Here is a 21,480-nt window from a genome sequence, read left to right as displayed (position 1 = left end):
CAATGGTAGATCAATTAAAAAAATTCCTCTCCTCTGCGTTTCCGAATATTCCCAAGAGTTTCCAATAAATCTGGAGGAGTTCATTCTGTTACTCGCGAAGTTTTTATACAATAAGGACTTATACAACCAGGACTAAATAAGAGGGAACTAGGCATATCCGGAAATTTCGTTAACTAAGAGTGAAAAAAATGACCACATAATATGATTACCATTTAGTTAGGGTCGAGAGTACGAGTGGCGTGGTACATTCGCGTCCAATAAAAATTCTCTGGGCAATCGCCAAATGTGGGTTTATTGGAACCATGCAAGATCCTTGGAGGATCCGTCCGATAACAATGGGTGGTAAAGAGAGATATTTTTAGCTTACCAATGTGGTTCTGTTTTCCACTTTCACATTGCTTTTTTTTTAACATTGTTAAGTTTCTTTCTTTTTTTTCATATATTTTTTCCACTCTCTTCATAATTATAATACCACGAGGACGAAAAGAGTAAATTTCTCAAAAATCATTGAAAAAAACAAAATTTATATATATTTTGCTGTGGTTTACGTTCAAGTGTTATCGTGGCCTGGAGACACCATAGTTTCAATAAGATACTGATTAATAATCGGATATTAGAAACCTCAATCATCCATTCATTGAAGATTATAAAATACTTGGTTTTTAGGGATAAAATAGAGAAATCCTGCCTTGACAATTATTTATTTTATCTCAGATAACAAGTTATAAACCAAGCAACAAAAAAAACTTAGCAAATATGTTCAAAATAATAGCATCTTTGGCATTGGTTCCTTTGGTATCTGCCACTACAACTACAACTACAACTAACAACATGCCAGATGTATCCATGTCGCATTTGAGTTCATTCTCTATGGCTGTTGCCATGATTGGTCTATCTGAGATTGGTGACAAGACCTTTTTGATTGCTGCGTTGATGGCTATGCGTCATCCAAGGTTACTGGTGTTCTCATCAGCTGCCTTGTCCCTAGCTATTATGACTATACTGTCTGGTATACTGGGCCACACATTTGTATCTTTCATTCCAGAAAGGTGGACTACTTACTTGGCAGGTATTCTGTTCTTTGTATTTGGTTATAAATTAGCCATGGAAGGTCTAGAGATGTCTAAGGATGCCGGTGTTGAAGAAGAGATGACCGAAGTCGAAGAAGAGATTGCTATTTCTACAATGAACGAGAAGATGGAGGACATGGAGGCCGGAGCCGACAGCAAGAAGTACAAGGAGAACACCTCTATACTTAACCAGATACAGGCTACATTTTCTAAGGTCATATCTCCTATCTGGGTTTCCATTTTCTTTATGGTTTTCCTAGGTGAACTAGGTGACCGTTCCCAGATTAGTATTATCGCTATGGCTACTGACAGTGATTACTGGTACGTCATCGCTGGTGCAGTATTGGGCCACATCATCTGTACCGGTGTCGCCGTAGTCGGGGGTAAGTTACTAGCAACCAAGATCAGTATGAGAACTATCACCTTGAGCGGTGCTCTACTCTTCTTTGTCTTCGGTATTTCGTACGTTTACCACGCCTTCCATTTATAGATTAAACAAAAAAACAAAACAAAACATACGTATAGAGTTTTTTTCCTAGTTTTCTTTTTTTTAACTGTGTAACATAGTCCATTAGGTTATTTATTTTCATTTCACTTCATTATATTTTTTTGTTAATCACTATATTCCTCCATGATCCTGCGTCGTACAAGTCTCTTTATAGACTCATCTGTCCTTTTCTTCAATATATCCAATTGTGGTTGTAATAATGCCTGGTATTGATCTACACTAGAGACATCTTCACTAGCCTCAACTTCACTTGCCTCATCTTCACCAGTGACATCTTCACCAGTGACATCTTCAACAGCGACATCTTCTTTAGTCACTGTTTCATTAACGTTCTGTTGTGTCGTTACTTCCGATGTCTCATCAACATTGATCTTCCGTTTAAGTTTCTGCAACCGTTCTTGCCTCGACTGAGCTAGCTCCTGTAACGACATAAAGATACAAAAGATATGGTTTATTTTATGGAGTTAACTATTTTATTAACCATCCCATTTTGAGCTTCATCTATATATATTCTATAAGCTTTGTACTATAATAATACACCCTCTCCATTCATCCGAGAAGATGTTAAAACTCTGTTACCCGGAACTTTGAACATTACCCGGAACAAATTTCCCATCTATCCGATTAACATTTTATACGTAATACGGCAGGTGATAGATGCCGTATATATAGATATATAATTCTTTGTGACTGTTTTGTTGCTGTAGCCGGGTAAAAGTATGACACCCCGGGTAAATTCCAAAAAAAATTTTTTGGAATTTTTTTTTTTCAGTTTGCTCTCTCAGCTTTGGGCCATCGATGAGAGATAGAGTATTTAACAAGTTTATAACATTTAAAATTGCAATAGTTGAGGTTATCAGTGTTTCTTGCTTTTGAAGTGTTTCATTAAAATATAACCGTGACAAGTACTGATTTTGAAAGATGCCAAGTATGTTCGGAATAACCACCGATATTCTAAGAGGTCATCGGGTCCCTCACTAAAAAAAACGCAAAAAAATATAAGCAAATTGGAATTGATAACTATCACTGCTCTAAACTCCCGACACTTTAGAGTAGACAAACTTTGGAATATAATCACAAATGATAGTAATATGGCAACGAAGAGAGGGACTCAGAGAGACTAATCTTGGGATTTTTAAACCAAGTTTGGAATTTTTAATTACTAACATTAAATAACTTTGAAAAACAAACAAACAATTGCTATTAATTGTTGTAAGGTTAAATTATTTTTTTAGGAGCCCCAAGAACTTACTCTAAGACCTACTCTACCCCAAAGAGACCTTACGAATCTTCTCGTTTGGATGCTGAATTGAAGCTTGCTGGTGAATTCGGTTTGAAGAACAAGAGAGAGATCTACAGAATCTCTTTCCAATTGTCTAAGATCAGAAGAGCTGCCAGAGACTTGTTGACCCGTGACGAAAAGGACCCAAAGAGACTTTTCGAAGGTAATGCTTTGATCAGAAGATTGGTGAGAATCGGTGTCTTGTCCGAAGACAAGAAGAAGCTGGATTACGTCTTGGCTTTGAAGGTCGAAGATTTCTTGGAGAGAAGATTGCAAACCCAAGTTTACAAGCTAGGTTTGGCCAAGTCTGTCCACCACGCTAGAGTCTTGATCACTCAAAGACACATTGCTGTTGGTAAGCAAATCGTCAACATCCCATCTTTCATGGTCAGATTGGACTCCGAGAAGCACATTGACTTCGCTCCAACCTCCCCATTCGGTGGTGCTAGACCAGGTAGAGTTGCCAGAAAGAACGCCGGTAACAAGGCCTCTTCCGAAGGTGCTGAAGAAGAAGCTGACGAAGAGTAAATGTAGTTTATTAAATTAGTATAAAAACAAAAACTTTTAATATCTTTATCTAGCTCTAATTCTTTTACCCATAATAACACCTCTAATTATATATTTATCAATACATGGTTAGCACAGCCATGTAGCAGCGCAAGTGTATAGCAGCATATATGGCCGAGTAGCGCACGGACAGCATCTTAGTTTAAACACAACACAATTGTAACAGATATAGTATATAATCACTTACACAAATCAATAATGGTATGACAGCGCGGTAATGTAAATCAAAGCATACGAGTTATTCCATTTTTTTAATGACTGCAAAACATCCGTACACCATTTATTATATTCCTTGTAACTCTTTCTTTAGAATACATATAATATCCTCATTAGGAAAACCTACAATTTTTTCTATCTAAAATTTTTTCAATAATGTTTTTTTTTTTTCAGCTTCTCGCGTCGACGAGTCGTCTAGTCGGGCTGGTCAGAAAGAAGCTCCTACAGTCCTGTTCAAGACAGAGTTCTGGGCTGAAGTCTCTGGGCTGCAGTCTCTAGGAAGAAGTCTCTGTGTACAGAGACAGAGTCTACTGTGTGGTGAGTGGCAGTAGAGACGGAGGGTAGAGGTCTTTTGGTTAGACAGAGAGTAGGGCAGGAAGTTTCCGTTTCTCTGTCTGTTTGGCACGGCTCTGTCTGCTCAGCCTGGAAACCGCAATGTTTTAATGTTTTTACCAATTGAGTTCAAGGTGAAAGATGGATTGGGATTGAATGGATGAAGTTAGAGAAAATAATTATTCATTGGGCGGTTATTTGTGGGGGCCATATTAAGGAATTATTTCTTGGAACTACAGTTTTTCTCTATCTTGAACAAAACCGACCAAGACAACACGATATCAAGCAAAAATGGGTAAATCGTATGTTATACCAGTTATGGAACTTTAGAGAGTGAGAAAGAGAGCATATTATAGATGAAAACCTTGTAAAACTTTGAAATTAGATGAGAGATATATGAGAGAAATGGACACTAGCAAAGCTCGAGACTATAGCGATAATGAACAGGATATTGCAGAAATACACGGAGAATACTGAAAACAAACTTATACTGTTTTATGGATATAAAATGGCTTCTTTCCCAACTTAAACACATGATCAAGGAATATTTACTAACATGAATACTATTTTTTTTATTATTTAAAACTTTTAATTGGTTATTTTGGCAAAAACATACAGGATATGAATAAGGATGCTTAATACCCATTTCGAAAAGGATAATAACGAAAAAAAAAATAGAACAATATATGCAGTCACGGTTACAGATCTCGTACTCGTTACATGTTCCAAAGGGACTTCCGTAAGCACGGTGCTATTGCATTGTCCACTTACTTGAAGGTCTACAAGGTTGGTGACATCGTTGATATCAAGGCTAACGGTTCCATCCAAAAGGGTATGCCACACAAGTTCTACCAAGGTAAGACCGGTGTTGTCTACAACGTCACCAAGTCTTCCGTCGGTGTCATCGTCAACAAGATGGTCGGTAACAGATACTTGGAAAAGAGATTGAACTTGAGAGTTGAACACGTCAAGCACTCCAAGTGTAGACAAGAATTTTTGGACAGAGTTAAGACTAACGCTGCCAAGAAGGCTGAAGCCAAGGCTCAAGGTGTCGCCGTCCAATTGAAGAGACAACCAGCTCAACCAAGAGAAGCCCGTGTCGTCTCCACCGAAGGTAACGTCCCACAAACTTTGGCCCCAGTTGCCTACGAAACTTTCATCTAATCGATTTTTCCATACTTTATTGTCTTGTCGATTTTTTGTACCAAATAAAAAAAAATATAACTTTTGTTTCCAATTCTCTTCTTTCTTTTACTATTAATTAACTCATCTTTATAACTTATTATTCTCGAAATAAGGAATATTTACTTCCTTCTTAATAATTGCATGGAAGAGAAAGCCCTTAATTTAATTGAAAATAGGGAAGAGAAAAGATAGTATTTTAAATATATTAAAATAGACACACACACCCTTTAATAAAAATAAAGATTCCATTACATTATAGTCTCTATAGCATACCATATTTCTCATCACCGGTCTCTTTCCAAACACATAGCTACTACACATGTCGTCCCTGTATGATTCAAAATCGATGTTTCTATGGTGTGATACATCGTTGTATGATGCGAGACATCGTTGTATGATGCGATACATCGTTGTGTAGTGGTATAGTCCTTGTATTGCGGTATAGTCCTTGTAGTATTGCTTTAATATCTGGATATAGTAAGTAGTCACGTGATTTATATGTTCTTCAAGCTGGAAAAAAAAATTTCCTCCAAACGGCCCCGCGGCCAGGTGCGTTAACTGAAAAGAAGCACACTTGACATAGTAGAGAGCTCTGATCCTATGCTGTCTTTAGCTCTTGCTCGGACAAGTAGAACTATCAGACTTCTTTTTAATCTATAGCGAGCTAGATAACCTATGCCTAAACGTACTTTGGAAGAGTGGGAGGACGATGCGTTGGAGTCGGTGCCGTACCTGGCCAGTGATGAGAAGGGTTCTAACTACAGGGAGGCCGCGCAGCCGCTGATGCTGGACGAGGAGCCTGCGAAGGTCGAGCCGCGGGCCACGGTGAAGCCCTGGGTGCATTTCCTGGCAGGCGGTGTTGGAGGCATGGCGGGTGCAGTGGTCACGTGCCCGTTTGATTTAGTTAAGACGAGGCTGCAGAGTGATATATACAAGACGATGTACAAGTCTCAGGCGGAGACGCTGGTGGCTGGAAGCAGGCCTCGTGTTATCAATCTCGGTATCCAGGCGGCTATGCATTTCAAGGAGACTATGGGTATCATCACGAACGTGTACCGGGTAGAGGGCTTTAGGAGTTTGTTCAAGGGTCTGGGGCCCAACCTGGTGGGTGTGATCCCTGCTAGAAGTATAAATTTCTTCACGTACGGTACCACCAAGGATATATACTCGCGGGCATTCAATAACGGGCAGGAGGCGCCTTGGATTCACCTGATGGCGGCCGCTACCGCGGGTTGGGCCACTGCAACGGCTACGAACCCGATTTGGATGGTAAAGACCAGAGTACAATTAGACAAAGCCGGAAAGACAAGGACATATAAGAACTCATACGACTGTTTGAAAGCAATCCTGAAGAACGAGGGTATATACGGGTTGTATCGTGGTCTAAGTGCATCTTATCTAGGGTCTGTGGAAGGTATCCTTCAATGGCTATTCTACGAGCAATTGAAACACATGATCAAGCAGAGATCCATTGAGAAATTCGGGCACCATGATGAGAGTACAATGACTAGAACAGACAAGATCAAGCAATGGTGTCAGAGGTCTGGTGGTGCAGGTCTTGCCAAATTCGTAGCAAGTATCATCACATACCCACATGAAGTCGTGAGAACCAGGTTAAGGCAGTCACCACTGGAAAACGGCAAGGCTAAGTACACCGGTTTGATCCAGAGTTTCAGAATCATCATCAAAGAAGAAGGTCTTAAATCGATGTACAGTGGTTTGACCCCACACCTGATGAGAACAGTCCCTAACAGTATCATTATGTTCGGTACTTGGGAAGTAGTTATACGTCTTCTATCTGACGTATGACATTTTAGAAAAGTTACTTTGTTAAAAAGACAATAACGATAAAATAAGAACTCTTCTTGCTTTCACAGTCACAAAATCCATCGTTTTTTTTACCTTATTGTCTTTACATCAGGATAATAAAAACATAATAAAACAACAAAATCATGATCTTATAACGAAATCAAAACCTAATATAATCAATGTTGGCATCTTCCGTTTACTGCATTTCCCAGAAAATAATCATAATTATCTTCTAAAACTAATGATAAAAAAAAAGTTATCCTGTACATATTGTTCATTATATAATTTATTAGTTTAGGGCAATGCCCATAAATAAAAAAAAACTCTGTTTTTTTTCTTCTTCTATCTCACTGCACCTTTAACCATCCAGCATTATGGTGTCCTGGTTAGCTGGTTCTTCGCTTTCGACCTCCTCGCCAGTTATTTCACCTGTAGACATGTACTTCAAGATATCTTCTGCCGCAAATGGTACCGTAGTACTTTGTCGTACTGACTTAGAAGCTTTCATGCTGCCCAACACATCCAGATCATCATTACTACCCTGGTTCTCCCGAGTCTCAAACTCCTTCGCAAATACGTCAATGGCCCACTGTGACTCGGACTCGTTGTTATCTAGCACCTTCTGTACCTCCGCGTCATCAGCAAGATTCATATCTATCCCAGAAACCTCAACGGCATCCTTAATCCACTCCTCGACCTCCGGTATATTCTTCTTTCGCAGCAACGTAGTCAACAGGTTCTCGTGAGACGTGGTAGGAAACTTGGGCAGCGGGTACACCATCGTAGTGTCCAGCACATCGTGGAAGTGCTGCAACGTAGAGGTCACCGACAACAATTGAGACAACGTAACACTGATCTGAGACTGTAACGTATACCATTGAGGCAGTTCTGCCCGGGAGAGGTCGTCCCTAATACGACGCAGCGAGTGCGTCAGCTGCGCAAGCCTCATACGAACCGAATCCAACGCAGGGCCCGGCACCCCGCTATAGTCTGGCTTAATATCCTCCATCTCTATTTATAAATCACTTAGTATACTCTTCTGTAGACCTGCTGTCCCTCCCCAATGCTAGCTTTACTCCTGAACAAAGTGCTCTTCACCTTATAAAAGGCCCCGGCTAAGAAAAATTTTGGTTAAAATAGCGATAATACGGGTCAGCCAATGGAAATTAAGAGAATTAATTAAATTAAAGTATTTATTGACCAAACGATGAAGTCGTTGTTAGTATCTAGATATAGTTGATTTATTTTATAGTTGGTATGTAGATTTTTGCTGGGCAAAAAAAGTTTGAAATGATAGGCTTATATAGTGCCCACGATGTTATCTGCTGGCTTCCAGAGCTGTATCGAGTTGTCGTTGCTTACACTGCACATGAGCCATGGGTCGTGGAAGTCCCAGGAGATGTCGTTTACGCCGAGCATGTGGCCACCGTGGACGAACACTGGTTCCTGAGTGGTGATGTCCCACAGCTTGACGAGACCATCGTCCTGACCTGCACTGGCGATGATAGTGTCCATGTGTGGGTTCCACTCGAGCGTTGAGACGGAGGATCCGTGGTCCAGGGCGAGGATTGGGTCCTTGTCGAGTTTCCGTACGTCCCACAGGTTCAGTTTCCCGCATGTGTCGGCGGAGGCCAGGAGCATGCTGTTGTGAGAGTTGAACTTGCACGAGTTGATACCGTCCTCGTGCTTGTAGTGACCTATGGTAGTGACCTCCTTGTCTCCAGAGAGCCTAGTGTCGAATAGCGAGAGCTTATTGCTCTCACCGCAGGCAGCAAAGAGGGAGTCATGCATTGGCATCCAGTGGATGTCGTTGCACCCGTTGGAGTCGAAGTTAATCGTAGTCTCGGGGGTCGTTATAGTGGTGTCTGCACGCGAGAACCGCTGTTTAAGGTCCCATATGAGGATCTGGCCGTTGGAATAGCACGCACCGAGCACACCTTCCTTGTGGCTGTTCCAGCTCAGCGAAACGGCCTCATTGTCGACCACATTGGATTGGCCCTCAGGACCTGTGCACAGTCTGGCCTGGTAATCCTTGTGAGCCGTTATAGAGCGTGCCATTGAGGTCCCGTGCTTCGTCTTGTTGAAGATATAGATGGATCCATCTGAAGAGGCAGCTGCGATGACGTCTGGGTTTGAAGGCTGGTAACGAGCCCTGTTACAGTCGCCCTGTGGGAACCGTATCTGGACCTCCGTGGCCAAATGTTTTGGCGGGAGCTTAACGGAAGGGTCTCTCTTGAACTCCATCTCTTCCATGTCGAAGTTATTGAGCGATGACCACTCGAGATGGCCTACCGTGGAGAGCTTCGCGATGTAGAGGCTCTCGTCCTCGGGCAATTGGGACGAGGTGAACGACGAGAGCAAGATTCTGTGCTGATCCTGTGTGGTCTCGAGGTCCGGCATGAACTGGCACGTCAGCGAGGGCCATTTCGTCGAGTTCGTGTTCAAATAGCTGTACAGAAGCTTCGTGTTCTTCTTCCAGTGTATGTACCGCTGCTGCGTCTCCTCAGGAATCCCACCAGCCTGCATTATTCGTATCAGACGGATATCATGGAGAGCTCTAGTGAAGTTAAGATACATAATTAATAAACTAGTCTGCCAGTAGTAACCCAATATATAGTAACAATTGGCGATGAACCAAGACATAGTACACGAGGCTACCACGTGACGACATTTGTACAAAGTGATGAATACGAGCAGCCGAGCATGTGGGCATATAGGACTACTACTGTATATAAGTATCTGAGTATATTTTGTAGATCATACCATGTGCGAGACACAGAAAACAGGATACTATACAATATACAATATACAATATACAATATACAATACTGTATACGCACATCGTTGTGTGTGATGTGAAGGAAAGTATACATATATACTGTACCACGATATCAGCACGTTACAATAATAGTATATAATGATATAATAACACGTGATTTTATAGTCACGTGTTATAACTGTGAACGTAATGACACGTGCCTGTACGTATTACATAACACAACATCACTAACCACGTTTGACACATGAAATACCGTAATATGCGATTGAAAATTTTCTCTTCATCGCCGAACCAAAAATTTTTTTTTTTATTTAAAAATTTTCTTTTGAAGAAGAGATGAGTTTAGTGGTAATTAACCTATATTTGTTTTTTTGTAGTTGTAATATCTATATTCATAAGTAACTTACACATTCTATTAGATATCTAACTTCTTAGAAAAAGAACTAACCAACAAAAAATAGAAATAAAATAGATATAATAATGGCTGAATTAGCTGAGCAGGTTTCGCAGATGTCTTTGCAGGACAAGCCACAACGTGGCTATGTTCCTCCACATATCCGTAATGGTAAGCCAAGAGGTGATTTTGGGTTTGGTGGCCGTGGTGGCTACAACAACAACAACAGCCAAAATGGTGGCCGTGGTGGGTTTTTCAGAAACAACAACAGCAACTTTGGTGGCCGTGGTGGGTTTAACAACAACCGTGGTGGGTTTGGTAACAACCGTGGTGGGTTCAGTGGCCGTGGTAAGTGGGTTGATGGTAAGCACGTTCCTGGTCCTAAGAACGAGAGGCTAGAGGTTGAGTTGTTCGGTACTGCTGATGACTCTAGTTTCCAGTCCTCCGGTATCAACTTCGACAACTACGACGATATTCCAGTTGAGGCCTCTGGTGAGAACGTCCCTGAGGCTATCACTGAGTTTACCTCTCCTCCTTTGGACAGTCTGTTGCTAGAGAACATTCAGTTGGCCAGATTTACTAAGCCAACCCCAGTGCAGAAGTACTCCGTTCCTATCGTCTCCGTCGGTAGAGACTTGATGGCCTGTGCCCAGACTGGTTCCGGTAAGACTGGTGGTTTCTTGTTCCCTGTCTTGTCTGAATCTTTCTTGACTGGTCCAAGCCCAAACGCCGCCTCCGCTAACGACGGCTACTCCTATCAGAGAAAGGCATGCCCAACCGCTGTGGTCATGGCTCCAACCAGAGAATTGGCCACCCAAATCTACGACGAAGCTAAGAAGTTCTGTTACAGATCTTGGGTTAAGCCTTGTGTCGTCTACGGTGGTTCTCCAATCGGTAACCAAATGAGAGAGATGGACCGCGGTTGTGACTTGCTAGTCGCCACTCCAGGTCGTCTAAACGATCTTTTGGAAAGAGGTAAGGTCTCTCTAGCCAACGTCAAGTACTTGGTCTTGGATGAAGCTGACAGAATGTTGGATATGGGTTTCGAACCTCAAATCAGACACATCGTCGAGGACTGTGACATGCCTCCAACCGGTGAAAGACAAACTCTGATGTTCTCCGCTACTTTCCCTCACGATATCCAACATTTGGCTAGAGACTTCTTGCATGACTACATCTTCTTGTCCGTCGGTAGAGTCGGTTCCACTTCTGAGAACATTACCCAAAGAGTTCTTTACGTAGAAAACATGGACAAAAAGTCCGCTCTATTGGACTTGTTGGCTGCCTCCAACGATAACCTAACCTTGATTTTCGTTGAAACCAAGAGAATGGCCGACCAATTGACTGATTTCTTGATTATGCAAAACATCAGTGCTACTGCTATTCACGGTGACCGTTCCCAAGCTGAACGTGAACGTGCTTTGGCTGCCTTCAAGACTGGTAGAGCTAACATCCTTGTTGCCACTGCTGTCGCTGCTAGAGGTTTGGATATTCCAAACGTTACTCACGTTATTAACTACGACTTGCCAAGTGACATTGATGACTATGTCCACAGAATCGGTAGAACTGGTCGTGCTGGTAACACCGGTGTTGCCACTGCTTTCTTCAACAGAGAAAACAACAACATCGTCAAGGGTCTATACGATCTATTGGAAGAAGCTAACCAAGACATTCCTCAATTCTTGGATGACTGTTTGAGAGAAGTTTCCACCAGCAGAAGCGGTAGCAACAGAAGTGGTAGAGGTAGATCCAACAACAACTTCAGAGATTACCGTAAGCAAGGTAACGGCTCCTTCGGTTCTAGCTCTAGAAACAGCTCCTGGGGTGCCAGTGGTGGTAGTAGAGGTGGCTTCGGCGGTTCCAGCTCCGGTGGCTGGGGTAGCGACAGAGGTGGATTCGGTGGTTCCAGCTCCGGTGGCTGGGGCGCTGCTAACAACTCCAGCAAGACCTCCTCTTGGTGGTAAGTTTTTTTTTGTGCAAGAACTTTTTCTCTTTCACAAGACAACTTTTTTTTCATCTCAAATCTTATTTTTTTACTCCTAATGGTTTCTATTATTCAAAAAAGTCCTTTTTATTAACTATATGTCATTAGCAAACTGATACTTTGCTAATGAGTATTTTTTTTTACTAAAGTGCTAATATGTTTTACGAGGCTGCAATGTATATTATTGTATCTAATCCCGAATTTTGTGCTAACTTTCTTTCCCTAATTTGCATTTGACATTAAACTTGGATTTATGCATTTATTAACCCTTCTTATTATTTTTTTTACCACTTTCTTATTACTTTATTTTTTTGATAGGGAACTAAACACTAAAGAGAAGAAGAAAAAAGTAGAGAGATCATTTTATGTCACACAAACATGAGAAAATATGGATGGAGAGGCTGAAATATATTTTACCTATTCATTTGATAATTAAAAGCTGGATAAGAATAGAAATTTTTGTTACCCAACCATAAAAATTTATCGTTTCCTGTTGTTTTTATTCTTATTCCCATTAATGCATTTTATTTTATTTTTGTGATAGAAGTTATTACATAACTTCCTGATAGAAGTTTTGTTGTTACTTTCCTTGAATTTTTCATTTCACTATCTCCGTTATTGTATTTTATTATCTTTAATTCTTTCTGTTTTTCTTTGGTTTTTCTGGTTAGCAGTAATGTTAATCTTTATTATTATTGTATTTTATATATTACCATTACTTTACTGTTTCATTTTTTATAATTATGTAGATAGAATACTATACATTGGCTTTTATTCTAATTCCCTCCACTGTTTCTCATTTCCATTTCATATTAAATAACCTTGACAGCTACTTCGTACAGTCGATTACATGTCTAGTCTTTCTTTATTATTAAAACGAATATAAATAATATCTACAGGGTTTCTATAAAATACTCATTAAAATTTATAAGTCCAGTATCTTTTATCAGCACCCAACCTGTCTCCTGGAGTGTGGTCATCAGAACCAATTGAAGGTTCAAATCGCGGAGTGATTACAGCTTTGTTCAGAGTATCAAGAGGGAACTGATCATCATGTGCCACAGGATATACATTACTGAACAGCGGTTCTTTGAAGACTGTGCTTTCAGTTCTGTCCTTTTCTTGAGATTCCTGGTAAAAAAAATCTACCATTTTTTCTAGAGGTTTTCTTATACAGGCTTGTATACCTTTTGGCAACCATATTTCATAAAGACCTTTAAATTCATACCTACCAGTCGCTTTTAATTTGAAATATCCTAAATCCTTCAAAACAATTTCTATGCTGCCTTGAAATGGTGGGACAATATACCTGACATAGTCTTCCTTAGTAACTTGGGCTTTAAGACCACAATATTTATTCAATGGATGATCCTTGTTTTGGGCATTCATTAATGTTTCAATACCTCGATCAACACTATGGAATTGTTTCATCTCTCCGGGAAGGAATGAGATCACTTGATTGATTGAACCAGGTGGCGGGACCAAGAAGAAGATACCTCCAAATGTAATACATCTTCCATTTTCAGATCCATTAATAGATTCGTAACTCTGTTTCTTTACTTTCCTATTATCAAATAACTGAGTCTTGCGCATCCTCTGCAACCACTTGGGATGGATTAGATTCTCTAATATATCATGTGTACCTATTGCACTATCTTTCCTATAGCCCGGAAGATCAAATAATAACTTATCCTTTATCTGAAATGCTTGTTGTTCACGGGTGAGGTTTGGGATATGAGACACACCAGCCATCTGTTTACGAATGAATACCTTCTTATTATTGTTTAGATCTTCCAGCATCTTCTCGTCTACCTCTAACTTTCTACCGGTTCTATCTTTTAACTTGAAACCCACAAATTTGTTCAATAAGGAGTTTATAAGAGTGGATTTACCGCTATTTGGTTCTCCTATCAGAAAAGTATTAGCCTTGAGAAGAGCAAAAAAGGTCTCTATATTCCAGTTTTTAGTGGCAGACACAGCAATGGTTTTCTGGGTGTCAATATTTAAGTATCGTAACATAAACTCTCTTAGAAATTGTGGTGCTGCCTTATGTACCTGCGACTTGATACGAAACACTTGATCTGCCTTCGTGAATACTACAGAGCTGTTGTATTGCCTATCCTTCAACAAGGGCAGGTTTAAGTGGAATGGGAATTCTGTTATCGGCACCACATGAACTACATTCGAATCTCGCGGAATCTTCTCAAGCAAAGTAGTATAAGGAACATCCTCAAAGTCTTTCAAGTCATACTTGTTCTTGTATAGTGCATCACTACACCGTTGACACACCGGTGGCCTGTGCTCAAGAGAAGTAGAATCCGGAACCACTGTTTCTTTGATCCGCTGGATATCCTGCCCAAACAAAAGATACTTCACATCTTCTATCGTCACCCGTGAAGAGCTAGCCTTGGTCCCGGGCCAGTACCCAATCTTACCAGCATCCTTGTCCTGCAGAGTAACACCACAGCTGCTACAATCATCCAACAGCACCGTAGTGCTCCAAAACGACCTCGACGGCACCGCCCGAACTGCCCGTACTGCCCGAATCGCCCGAACCCTCACTGATAGCCTAGAATAAATCATTGTGGTAATATCCAGTTCAAGAAAACTCTATATAGAACCTCCAACAGGGTCCCTTTGGATATGTTTAGCCATGCGATGAGCCCAGCAACTTAAACGGCCTTTAAAAATATCGAAATCACGTGAAACATAGTGATCGACGAATGAAAATTTTTGAAAAAAAAATTTTTGGAAAAAAAAAAATGCGATGAGCTCATCGCGATGAGCTCATCGCATAATATTGTAGTTATATAGGTATATAGTGGTAGAGGTGGTGTTTTCCATTGATTGCATTGGGTATAATAGACTTTTAGCTCTCAATTATCGAAGTTGAAGATAAACAAAAGGGCTTTGTAATAGACAGAAATGGGTAAAGTATCTAAGGCCACCAAAAAGTTTCAGTCAAAGCACTTGAAAGATGCTCTTGACCAGCGTAAGAAGGTCAAGGACCACAAGAGGCGTACGCAGGGTCGTCGTGGTAATAAGACTGATGAGGAGAAGGCCGCACTAGCGTTGACCAAAGAAGAGCAGAAGATGAAGAAGTCGATGAAGGATGAAGTTTTCAAGGACATGTCTGTCGAGGACTTCTTTGACAAAGGGATTGCAATTCCAAAGGAGAACAAGAAGTTGAAGAAGAAGCAGGATACCAAGGATGAAGATAGTAGCAATGATTCATCGTCCGAAGACGAGGAGGACATGGCTGTTAACATGGAGGAGTTGTCCAAGAATGATCCTGAATTCTACAAATATTTGGAGGAGAACGACAAGGATTTAATAGATCTAGCTGGTACCAATCCATTAGATGGTATTGAAGAGAGTGATGACGATGAAGAGGCTGAGAACTCTGGTGCTGAGGAAAAAGACGATGAAGAAGAAGAAAAACTGGTGCAAGAGAAGAAGCCTCAACAAATTGAATTGACCTTGAAACTTGTTAAGCAATGGAAGAAACAATTACGTGAGAAACCTAACCTAAAATTGGTCAGAAATGTCTCAAGTGCGTTCAAAATGGCTATTAACCTAAACAGAGATGAGGACACTGACGAGTATAAGTATGCTGTAACTGATGAAAGAGCTTTCCAGGAATTGATGTTTGTTGCTTTGAAGGATCTACCAGCTGCTGTGCAAAAATTGACCCCATACAAGGAGGTTAAAGGTACTAGAACTTTGCCAAGCAATTCAACTGTCTCTAGAATGTCTTCAATTATCAAATCACACGCTGCTTCTTTGCTGATATTTATCGCTGATATCACAAACACACAATCCGCTGCACTTGCTCTACATTCCACAAATGCTTTGATGCCATACTTGATCTCTTACAGAAGAATCTTGAAGGAACTGATAAAAAATATTGTTGAGATCTGGTCATCCACTAAGGATATCGAAACCCAAATTGCTGCGTTTGCTTTCTTACACGGTGCATCGAAGGAATTTAAGAAGGCCATGTTGGAACAAGTGTTAAAGACCACTTACTCTACTTTTATCAAGAGTTGTCGAAGAACTAATATCCGTACCATGCCATTGATTAACTTCCAGAAAAATTCTGCTGCTGAGCTATTTGGAATTGATGAAGTTCTAGGTTACCAAGTCGGTTTTGAATTCATCAGACAATTGGCTATACATCTAAGAAACACTATCAACTCTACCACAAAGAAAACTTCTAAGGGTAACTCAGCTGATGCCTATAAGATTGTTTATAACTGGCAATTCTGTCATTCCCTAGATTTCTGGTCTCGTGTATTATCATTTTCCTGTAACCCAGAGAAAGAGGATAAAAATGAATCACCTTTAAGACAGCTAATTTATCCTTTGGTACAAGTCACTATTGGTGTTACCAGATTAATTCCAACTCCACAATTCTTCCCTCTAAGATTTTATTTGATTAGATCAATGATCAGATTATCTCAGAATACCGGTGTCTATATTTCAATCTATCCACTATTATCAGAAATCTTGAGTTCTACTGCGTTCACAAAAACACCAAAGAAGAGTCAAAACCTAGTAGCATTTGATTTCGAATACAATATCAAATGTACAGCAGCTTATCTAGGTACAAAGACATACCAAGAAGGCCTCTGTGAACAATTTATTGACCTTATCAGTGAATACTTTGTGTTGTACTGTAAGAGCATAGCATTCCCAGAATTAACCACACCAGTGATCATTTCTCTACGTCGTTATGCTAAATCTTCTAAGAATTTCAAGTTTAACAAACAGATACTAAATATTGTTGAGAAGCTAACCCAGAATAGTAAGTTCATTGAACAAAAAAGAGCTAAGGTTGATTTCAGTCCAAATAACAAACTTGAAGTTGCAAGATTTTTGAACGATATTCCATGGGAGAAGACTCCACTGGGTGCTTATGTGCTTGTTCAAAGAGAAGTCAAGGAAGAAAAGAGCAAATTGTTAAGAGAAAGTTTGGAAGAAAGTGACGATGAAAAGGAGGCTCCTGTTTCTGAAGATGAGGAATCCGAAGAAGATGTTAAAATGTCCGATTAGAACCCCAGAACCTCTACAGAACTCAAAGATTAACTACTGTATATTATTTAGACCTCATAAGATTCTTTCGTAATGCATTTAAAATTAGGACTTTCCGATGCTTATATAAGTATTTAAAGTTTATCTAAGGATAATTTATTCAGAATATAATAGAAAAAAGAGCAGAGAAATGAAATCGACTGAGCAAATAAAACGCTATTAAAAATTGAATTGCCACAAAATATTGTCATCTCATTCTTGGAAAATATCTTCCAGCCTCAATCTAGGAGCAATGTTCATGGATAGCAGTTCTTGGAATAGTAATTTAGCAGCGTATGGAATAGTCATCTTAATAATATATTCAGCGCTCTTACAAGTCGAACACCATCCGCTGTAACCCATTAGACCACAACTACTACAAACATCTACCTCAAAAGCGTCTGAACTTATCATTAATCTTTCAAGCAACAATTGAGAGGCACCATAAGCAATAACACAATCTCTTTCCATTTCACCCAATCTCAAACCACCATCCCTAGATCTACCTTCAGTTGGTTGACGCGTCAATACAGCTCTAGGACCTCTAGCTCTTGCATGCATTTTATCTAAAACCATATGCTTCAACTTTTGATAATAGATTGGACCAAAAAAGATGTAGGCTTGTAAACATTCACCTGTGATACCGGAGTACAACATATCCTTACCAGAGTAGTTGAAACCGTTATCAACCAGGATTTTAGACATATCTTCCAATTTGGACCCACCAAAACAAGTACCATATTCTAAGGAACCATTCAAAACACCCGCTTTACCTGAAATCAATTCAATCATTTTACCGACTGTCATACGAGATGGGAAACCATGAGGATTCATAATAATATCAGGACATATACCTTGATCATTGAATGGCATATCTTCTTGTTGAACAATGATACCACAAACACCCTTTTGACCGTGTCTGGATGAGAATTTATCACCAAGTTCAGGTCTTCTATTTTGTCTCAGAAGAACCTTGATCAATGCTTGATCGTTATCCGAAACAGACATCATGACCTGATCAATATGAGAAGGCTCTGGTGCTCTATAAATAACAGGTGTTTCTCTATATTGCGCTTGACCTGGATTCAATGTATCACCAGAATTAGTTGGAACAGATTTGTTGATATAAATTTGACCACTCTCCACTTTTAATCCAACTTCACCAAGACCATCAGGACCAAGTGCATTATGTTGCCATATTGGATTACCATTTTCATCAACTCTCATACCCCCAATGATATCTTGGGTATGATTTGGATATCTTTTTAAAACAGTAGTAGTTTTACGACGAGTTTCACAACGTCCAAATCCTCTATCAATGGACGACTTATTTAAAACTAAGGCATCTTCAATATCATAACCGGAGTAAGACATAACTGCAACTGTGGCATTTTGACCAGCAGGTAGTTTGTCATAATCGATTAATTCAATAGTTTTTGTTTTAACCATAGGTTGTTGAGGATAGATCATTAAGTAGAGAAGGGTATCAATTCTTTTAAACTGGTTATAGGCAATAGCACCTATAGCTTGCTTACCCATCGCACATTGATATGTGTTTCTTGGAGATTGATTATGATGAGGATAAGGAATTAAACCAGCAACAGCACCCAATACAGTGAACGGTTCAATTTCCAAATGTGTAATTTCGGTGCTAATATCCTTCTCGTATAATGCAATATAAGAATCATTTTCTTCATTAACATCCAAATATTCAACTAAACCTAGCTTTAAGAAATCATCAAATACTAGTTCACCTTCCAAAAGTTTTCTTAAATGATCTTCTCTAACCATTGATTTACCATTCTTGACAATAATCAGTGGCCTACAAATTCTACCACCATCAGTAGCAATATGCACTGCTTTATGGTGTGTATTAGTGTAAATAGAGATGAATTCCGAAACTTTACCAGTTCTTCTCAAATATCTAAACTGAGAGACAAAATTATTAGGGAATCTAGTAATACCTACTAGTGTACCGTTAAGATAAACACCATAATTCAGATGTAATGATGCACTATCCAATAAACTAATATCCTCAACACCCAGCACATAACATAGCTTTTTAATTGGTTCTTCCTCATCATCTGTAGTAATATGTGTCATTAATGCCAAGTTTTTCACCAAACCACATGCTTCACCTTCTGGGGTATCAGCTGTACACAGCATACCAAATTGTGATGGCTGCAAAGCTCTTGGACCGGAAACCTTTCTGGATTTCTCGAATTGGGATGAGATTCTGGTCATCATACCTAATGCAGAAATATATGACAATCTAGACAACACGTGTGTGACACCTGCCCTTTCCATCTTAAATCTTTTCAGCGACCAGTTACCAGTAGAGATAGCTCTATTCAAACCACTGGTAATGTTATTGGAGTGTACATTGATCGATAACAAAGCATCATATTCCATGGCTCTGTTTGGTTTCTTAAGAACCTTATCAATACTTAATTTGAAATCACTATTAAATTTCTTGAATAAATCTTCGAACAATAGAGAAATCAGTTGACCAGCCAATTCTAATCTTTTGTTACCCACATAATCTCTATCATCAACCATCTTTGGGTTATGCATAGCCATAACGACTCTTCTAGTCATAGTAGCAATATATAAGGCCTTCTCTCTGAAATCTAGGGCTTCTACTGTTAAATGGGCAATGACAGTTGTAGCAATAGCTTCGATACCTTCTTGAAGAATTGTTAGCTTTTGTCTTCTCATGGTCTTCACCTTAGCACCTATATACTCCAACGCTTGCTGCTGTGTACAGATGTTTAGTTTTGCAGCTTCTTCAAGATTCACAGAGAAGATATCCTGGTAGCTACTGTCATTACCACAAACTAGTTGCATGATTTCCAAATCGGAAATGATACCGGCTGCTTTTAATACGATAACAATGGGCACTTCCTCAGCAATGGAGTTATGTTTCAAATATATTTTCCCGTTCTTGGTAACCACATAAGTTTTCGATTTTCTTTCGTGTGTGGAGGAAGTCACAGATGCTTGAACTATAGCCTTCTTCTCGTCTGCCTCCACGATGATTCTATTCTTGGATAATTGTTCTTGGACAAGGATGACCTTCTCGGTACCGTTCACGATGAAGTAACCACCTGGATCCAATGGACATTCACTAAGTCTAGCCATGACATCATCGTCTGCGCCGTACAGGATACATTTATTAGACCTCAACATAATTGGCATTCTCCCGATTTCAACGTCCTTATGCATAATGATGTTTCTACCTCTAGTATATTCGATATCCACATATATAGGTGCTGAGTAGGTCATATCTCTCAGTCTACATTCATGTGGTGGGACCAGTTGGTCTTTATGAGTACTTGTAGACCTCTTACCGACTCTAATGTCTACGTATTTGAGATAGAACTCAGGATCAACGTCACTAAGAATCAACTGGTTAGCCTTGATAATTTTTTTCAAATCGACATCCACGAAGTAGTTGAAGGAATCCAGATGCTGTTTGACCAGACCCTTCACTTTTAAAAATGCAGGAAGCAAATTCCACTTATCCTCTGCCGTGTTGATAGCATCAGTAAGTTTTTTACCCTTGTAAACAGGTTTTAACAGCTCTTCAAATGTCTCATCCTTGTTAGAGTGCATCTCTTATTATTTATTTATTTCGTTTCCGATCAATCTTTAGTATAGAAAAAAAGAAAACAAGGTTCGATAAGGTTAAGACTTGACTTTGGATAAGTATTTTTACATATAATATATTTACTATGTACGCTCACAAGATCAAAAATATAATATCAGGATCAATGCCATTCCTTAGCTCATCGCATTCAGCTAGCTCATCGCATAATGACAAAAAAAAAAAATAAAAAAATTTTGGAAAAAAAATTCGTTCAGAAATATATCAGGTGATCTGTATAGCAATATTTGTTTAAATCAAAGACTACAAACTAGTTCTGTTTATATTCAAAGAACTAGTTTTGTCTATATTCAAATACTACAGAATTAGTTTATGTTTATATTTTTTTGGGTAAGGAATTTATAGAAAAGAACCGCTATGTTTTTATATCCATATTCGTCTACTTGTAGATAAACATATTCGACTATTTGTAGATATACATACCACAACGTGAAAGAATATATCTGAAGTTTGTATAACTCATTATATTCCAAGTAGGTGTATTCCGAAAACACGACGGGTCGTATTTTGATAAATAAATAATAAATTGATTATTCAGCCTTCCTTTGTCCTCTCTCCATGAAAAAACAATTTATAAAATAATGTAAGGATTTTCTTATCACCAAAACATAAA

The 21,480-nt window shown here is 39.4% G+C and overlaps 9 protein-coding genes across 9 annotated transcripts; 5 read left to right on the top strand and 4 right to left on the bottom strand.

The window, feature by feature from the left end:
- Positions 1–756: 756 nt before the first annotated feature.
- On the top strand, positions 757–1,560 carry GDT1 (putative ribosome biosynthesis protein GDT1; the record flags this gene model as incomplete). The annotated part of the gene is made up of 1 exon (XM_071050245.1): positions 757–1,560. One exon carries the CDS (start codon positions 757–759, stop codon positions 1,558–1,560), a length of 804 nt encoding a protein of 267 aa, XP_070908837.1.
- Positions 1,561–4,696: 3,136 nt separating this feature from the next.
- Positions 4,697–5,140, top strand: RPL21A (60S ribosomal protein eL21; the record flags this gene model as incomplete). The annotated part of the gene is made up of 1 exon (XM_071050244.1): positions 4,697–5,140. One exon carries the CDS (start codon positions 4,697–4,699, stop codon positions 5,138–5,140), a length of 444 nt encoding a protein of 147 aa, XP_070908836.1.
- Positions 5,141–5,836: 696 nt separating this feature from the next.
- On the top strand, positions 5,837–6,970 carry RIM2 (Rim2p; the record flags this gene model as incomplete). The annotated part of the gene is made up of 1 exon (XM_071050243.1): positions 5,837–6,970. One exon carries the CDS (start codon positions 5,837–5,839, stop codon positions 6,968–6,970), a length of 1,134 nt encoding a protein of 377 aa, XP_070908835.1.
- A 358-nt stretch (positions 6,971–7,328) lies between these two features.
- Positions 7,329–7,979, bottom strand: MED8 (RNA polymerase II mediator complex subunit MED8; the record flags this gene model as incomplete). The annotated part of the gene is made up of 1 exon (XM_071050242.1): positions 7,329–7,979. The coding sequence occupies one exon, from the start codon at positions 7,977–7,979 to the stop codon at positions 7,329–7,331; it is 651 nt and encodes a 216-aa protein (XP_070908834.1).
- A 290-nt stretch (positions 7,980–8,269) lies between these two features.
- On the bottom strand, positions 8,270–9,613 carry MSI1 (Msi1p; the record flags this gene model as incomplete). The annotated part of the gene is made up of 1 exon (XM_071050241.1): positions 8,270–9,613. The coding sequence occupies one exon, from the start codon at positions 9,611–9,613 to the stop codon at positions 8,270–8,272; it is 1,344 nt and encodes a 447-aa protein (XP_070908833.1).
- A 616-nt stretch (positions 9,614–10,229) lies between these two features.
- Positions 10,230–12,107, top strand: DED1 (DEAD-box ATP-dependent RNA helicase DED1; the record flags this gene model as incomplete). Its single annotated transcript, XM_071050240.1, has 1 exon — positions 10,230–12,107. The coding sequence occupies one exon, from the start codon at positions 10,230–10,232 to the stop codon at positions 12,105–12,107; it is 1,878 nt and encodes a 625-aa protein (XP_070908832.1).
- Positions 12,108–13,045: 938 nt separating this feature from the next.
- GEP3 (Gep3p) lies at positions 13,046–14,710 on the bottom strand (the record flags this gene model as incomplete). Its single annotated transcript, XM_071050239.1, has 1 exon — positions 13,046–14,710. The coding sequence occupies one exon, from the start codon at positions 14,708–14,710 to the stop codon at positions 13,046–13,048; it is 1,665 nt and encodes a 554-aa protein (XP_070908831.1).
- A 342-nt stretch (positions 14,711–15,052) lies between these two features.
- Positions 15,053–17,182, top strand: NOC2 (mRNA-binding ribosome synthesis protein NOC2; the record flags this gene model as incomplete). The annotated part of the gene is made up of 1 exon (XM_071050238.1): positions 15,053–17,182. The coding sequence occupies one exon, from the start codon at positions 15,053–15,055 to the stop codon at positions 17,180–17,182; it is 2,130 nt and encodes a 709-aa protein (XP_070908830.1).
- Positions 17,183–17,413: 231 nt separating this feature from the next.
- RET1 (DNA-directed RNA polymerase III core subunit RET1) lies at positions 17,414–20,815 on the bottom strand (the record flags this gene model as incomplete). The annotated part of the gene is made up of 1 exon (XM_071050237.1): positions 17,414–20,815. The coding sequence occupies one exon, from the start codon at positions 20,813–20,815 to the stop codon at positions 17,414–17,416; it is 3,402 nt and encodes a 1,133-aa protein (XP_070908829.1).
- Between the last annotated feature and the right edge of the window lie 665 nt (positions 20,816–21,480).

This window comes from Nakaseomyces bracarensis, assembly GCF_045282275.1.
Source record: "Nakaseomyces bracarensis strain CBM3 chromosome Unknown Scaff1_0, whole genome shotgun sequence".
NCBI classification, from domain to species: Eukaryota; Fungi; Ascomycota; class Saccharomycetes; order Saccharomycetales; family Saccharomycetaceae; genus Nakaseomyces; species Nakaseomyces bracarensis.
The sequence above is the reverse complement of the archived record's forward strand: the minus strand, read 5'-3'. Positions and strand labels throughout refer to the sequence as shown.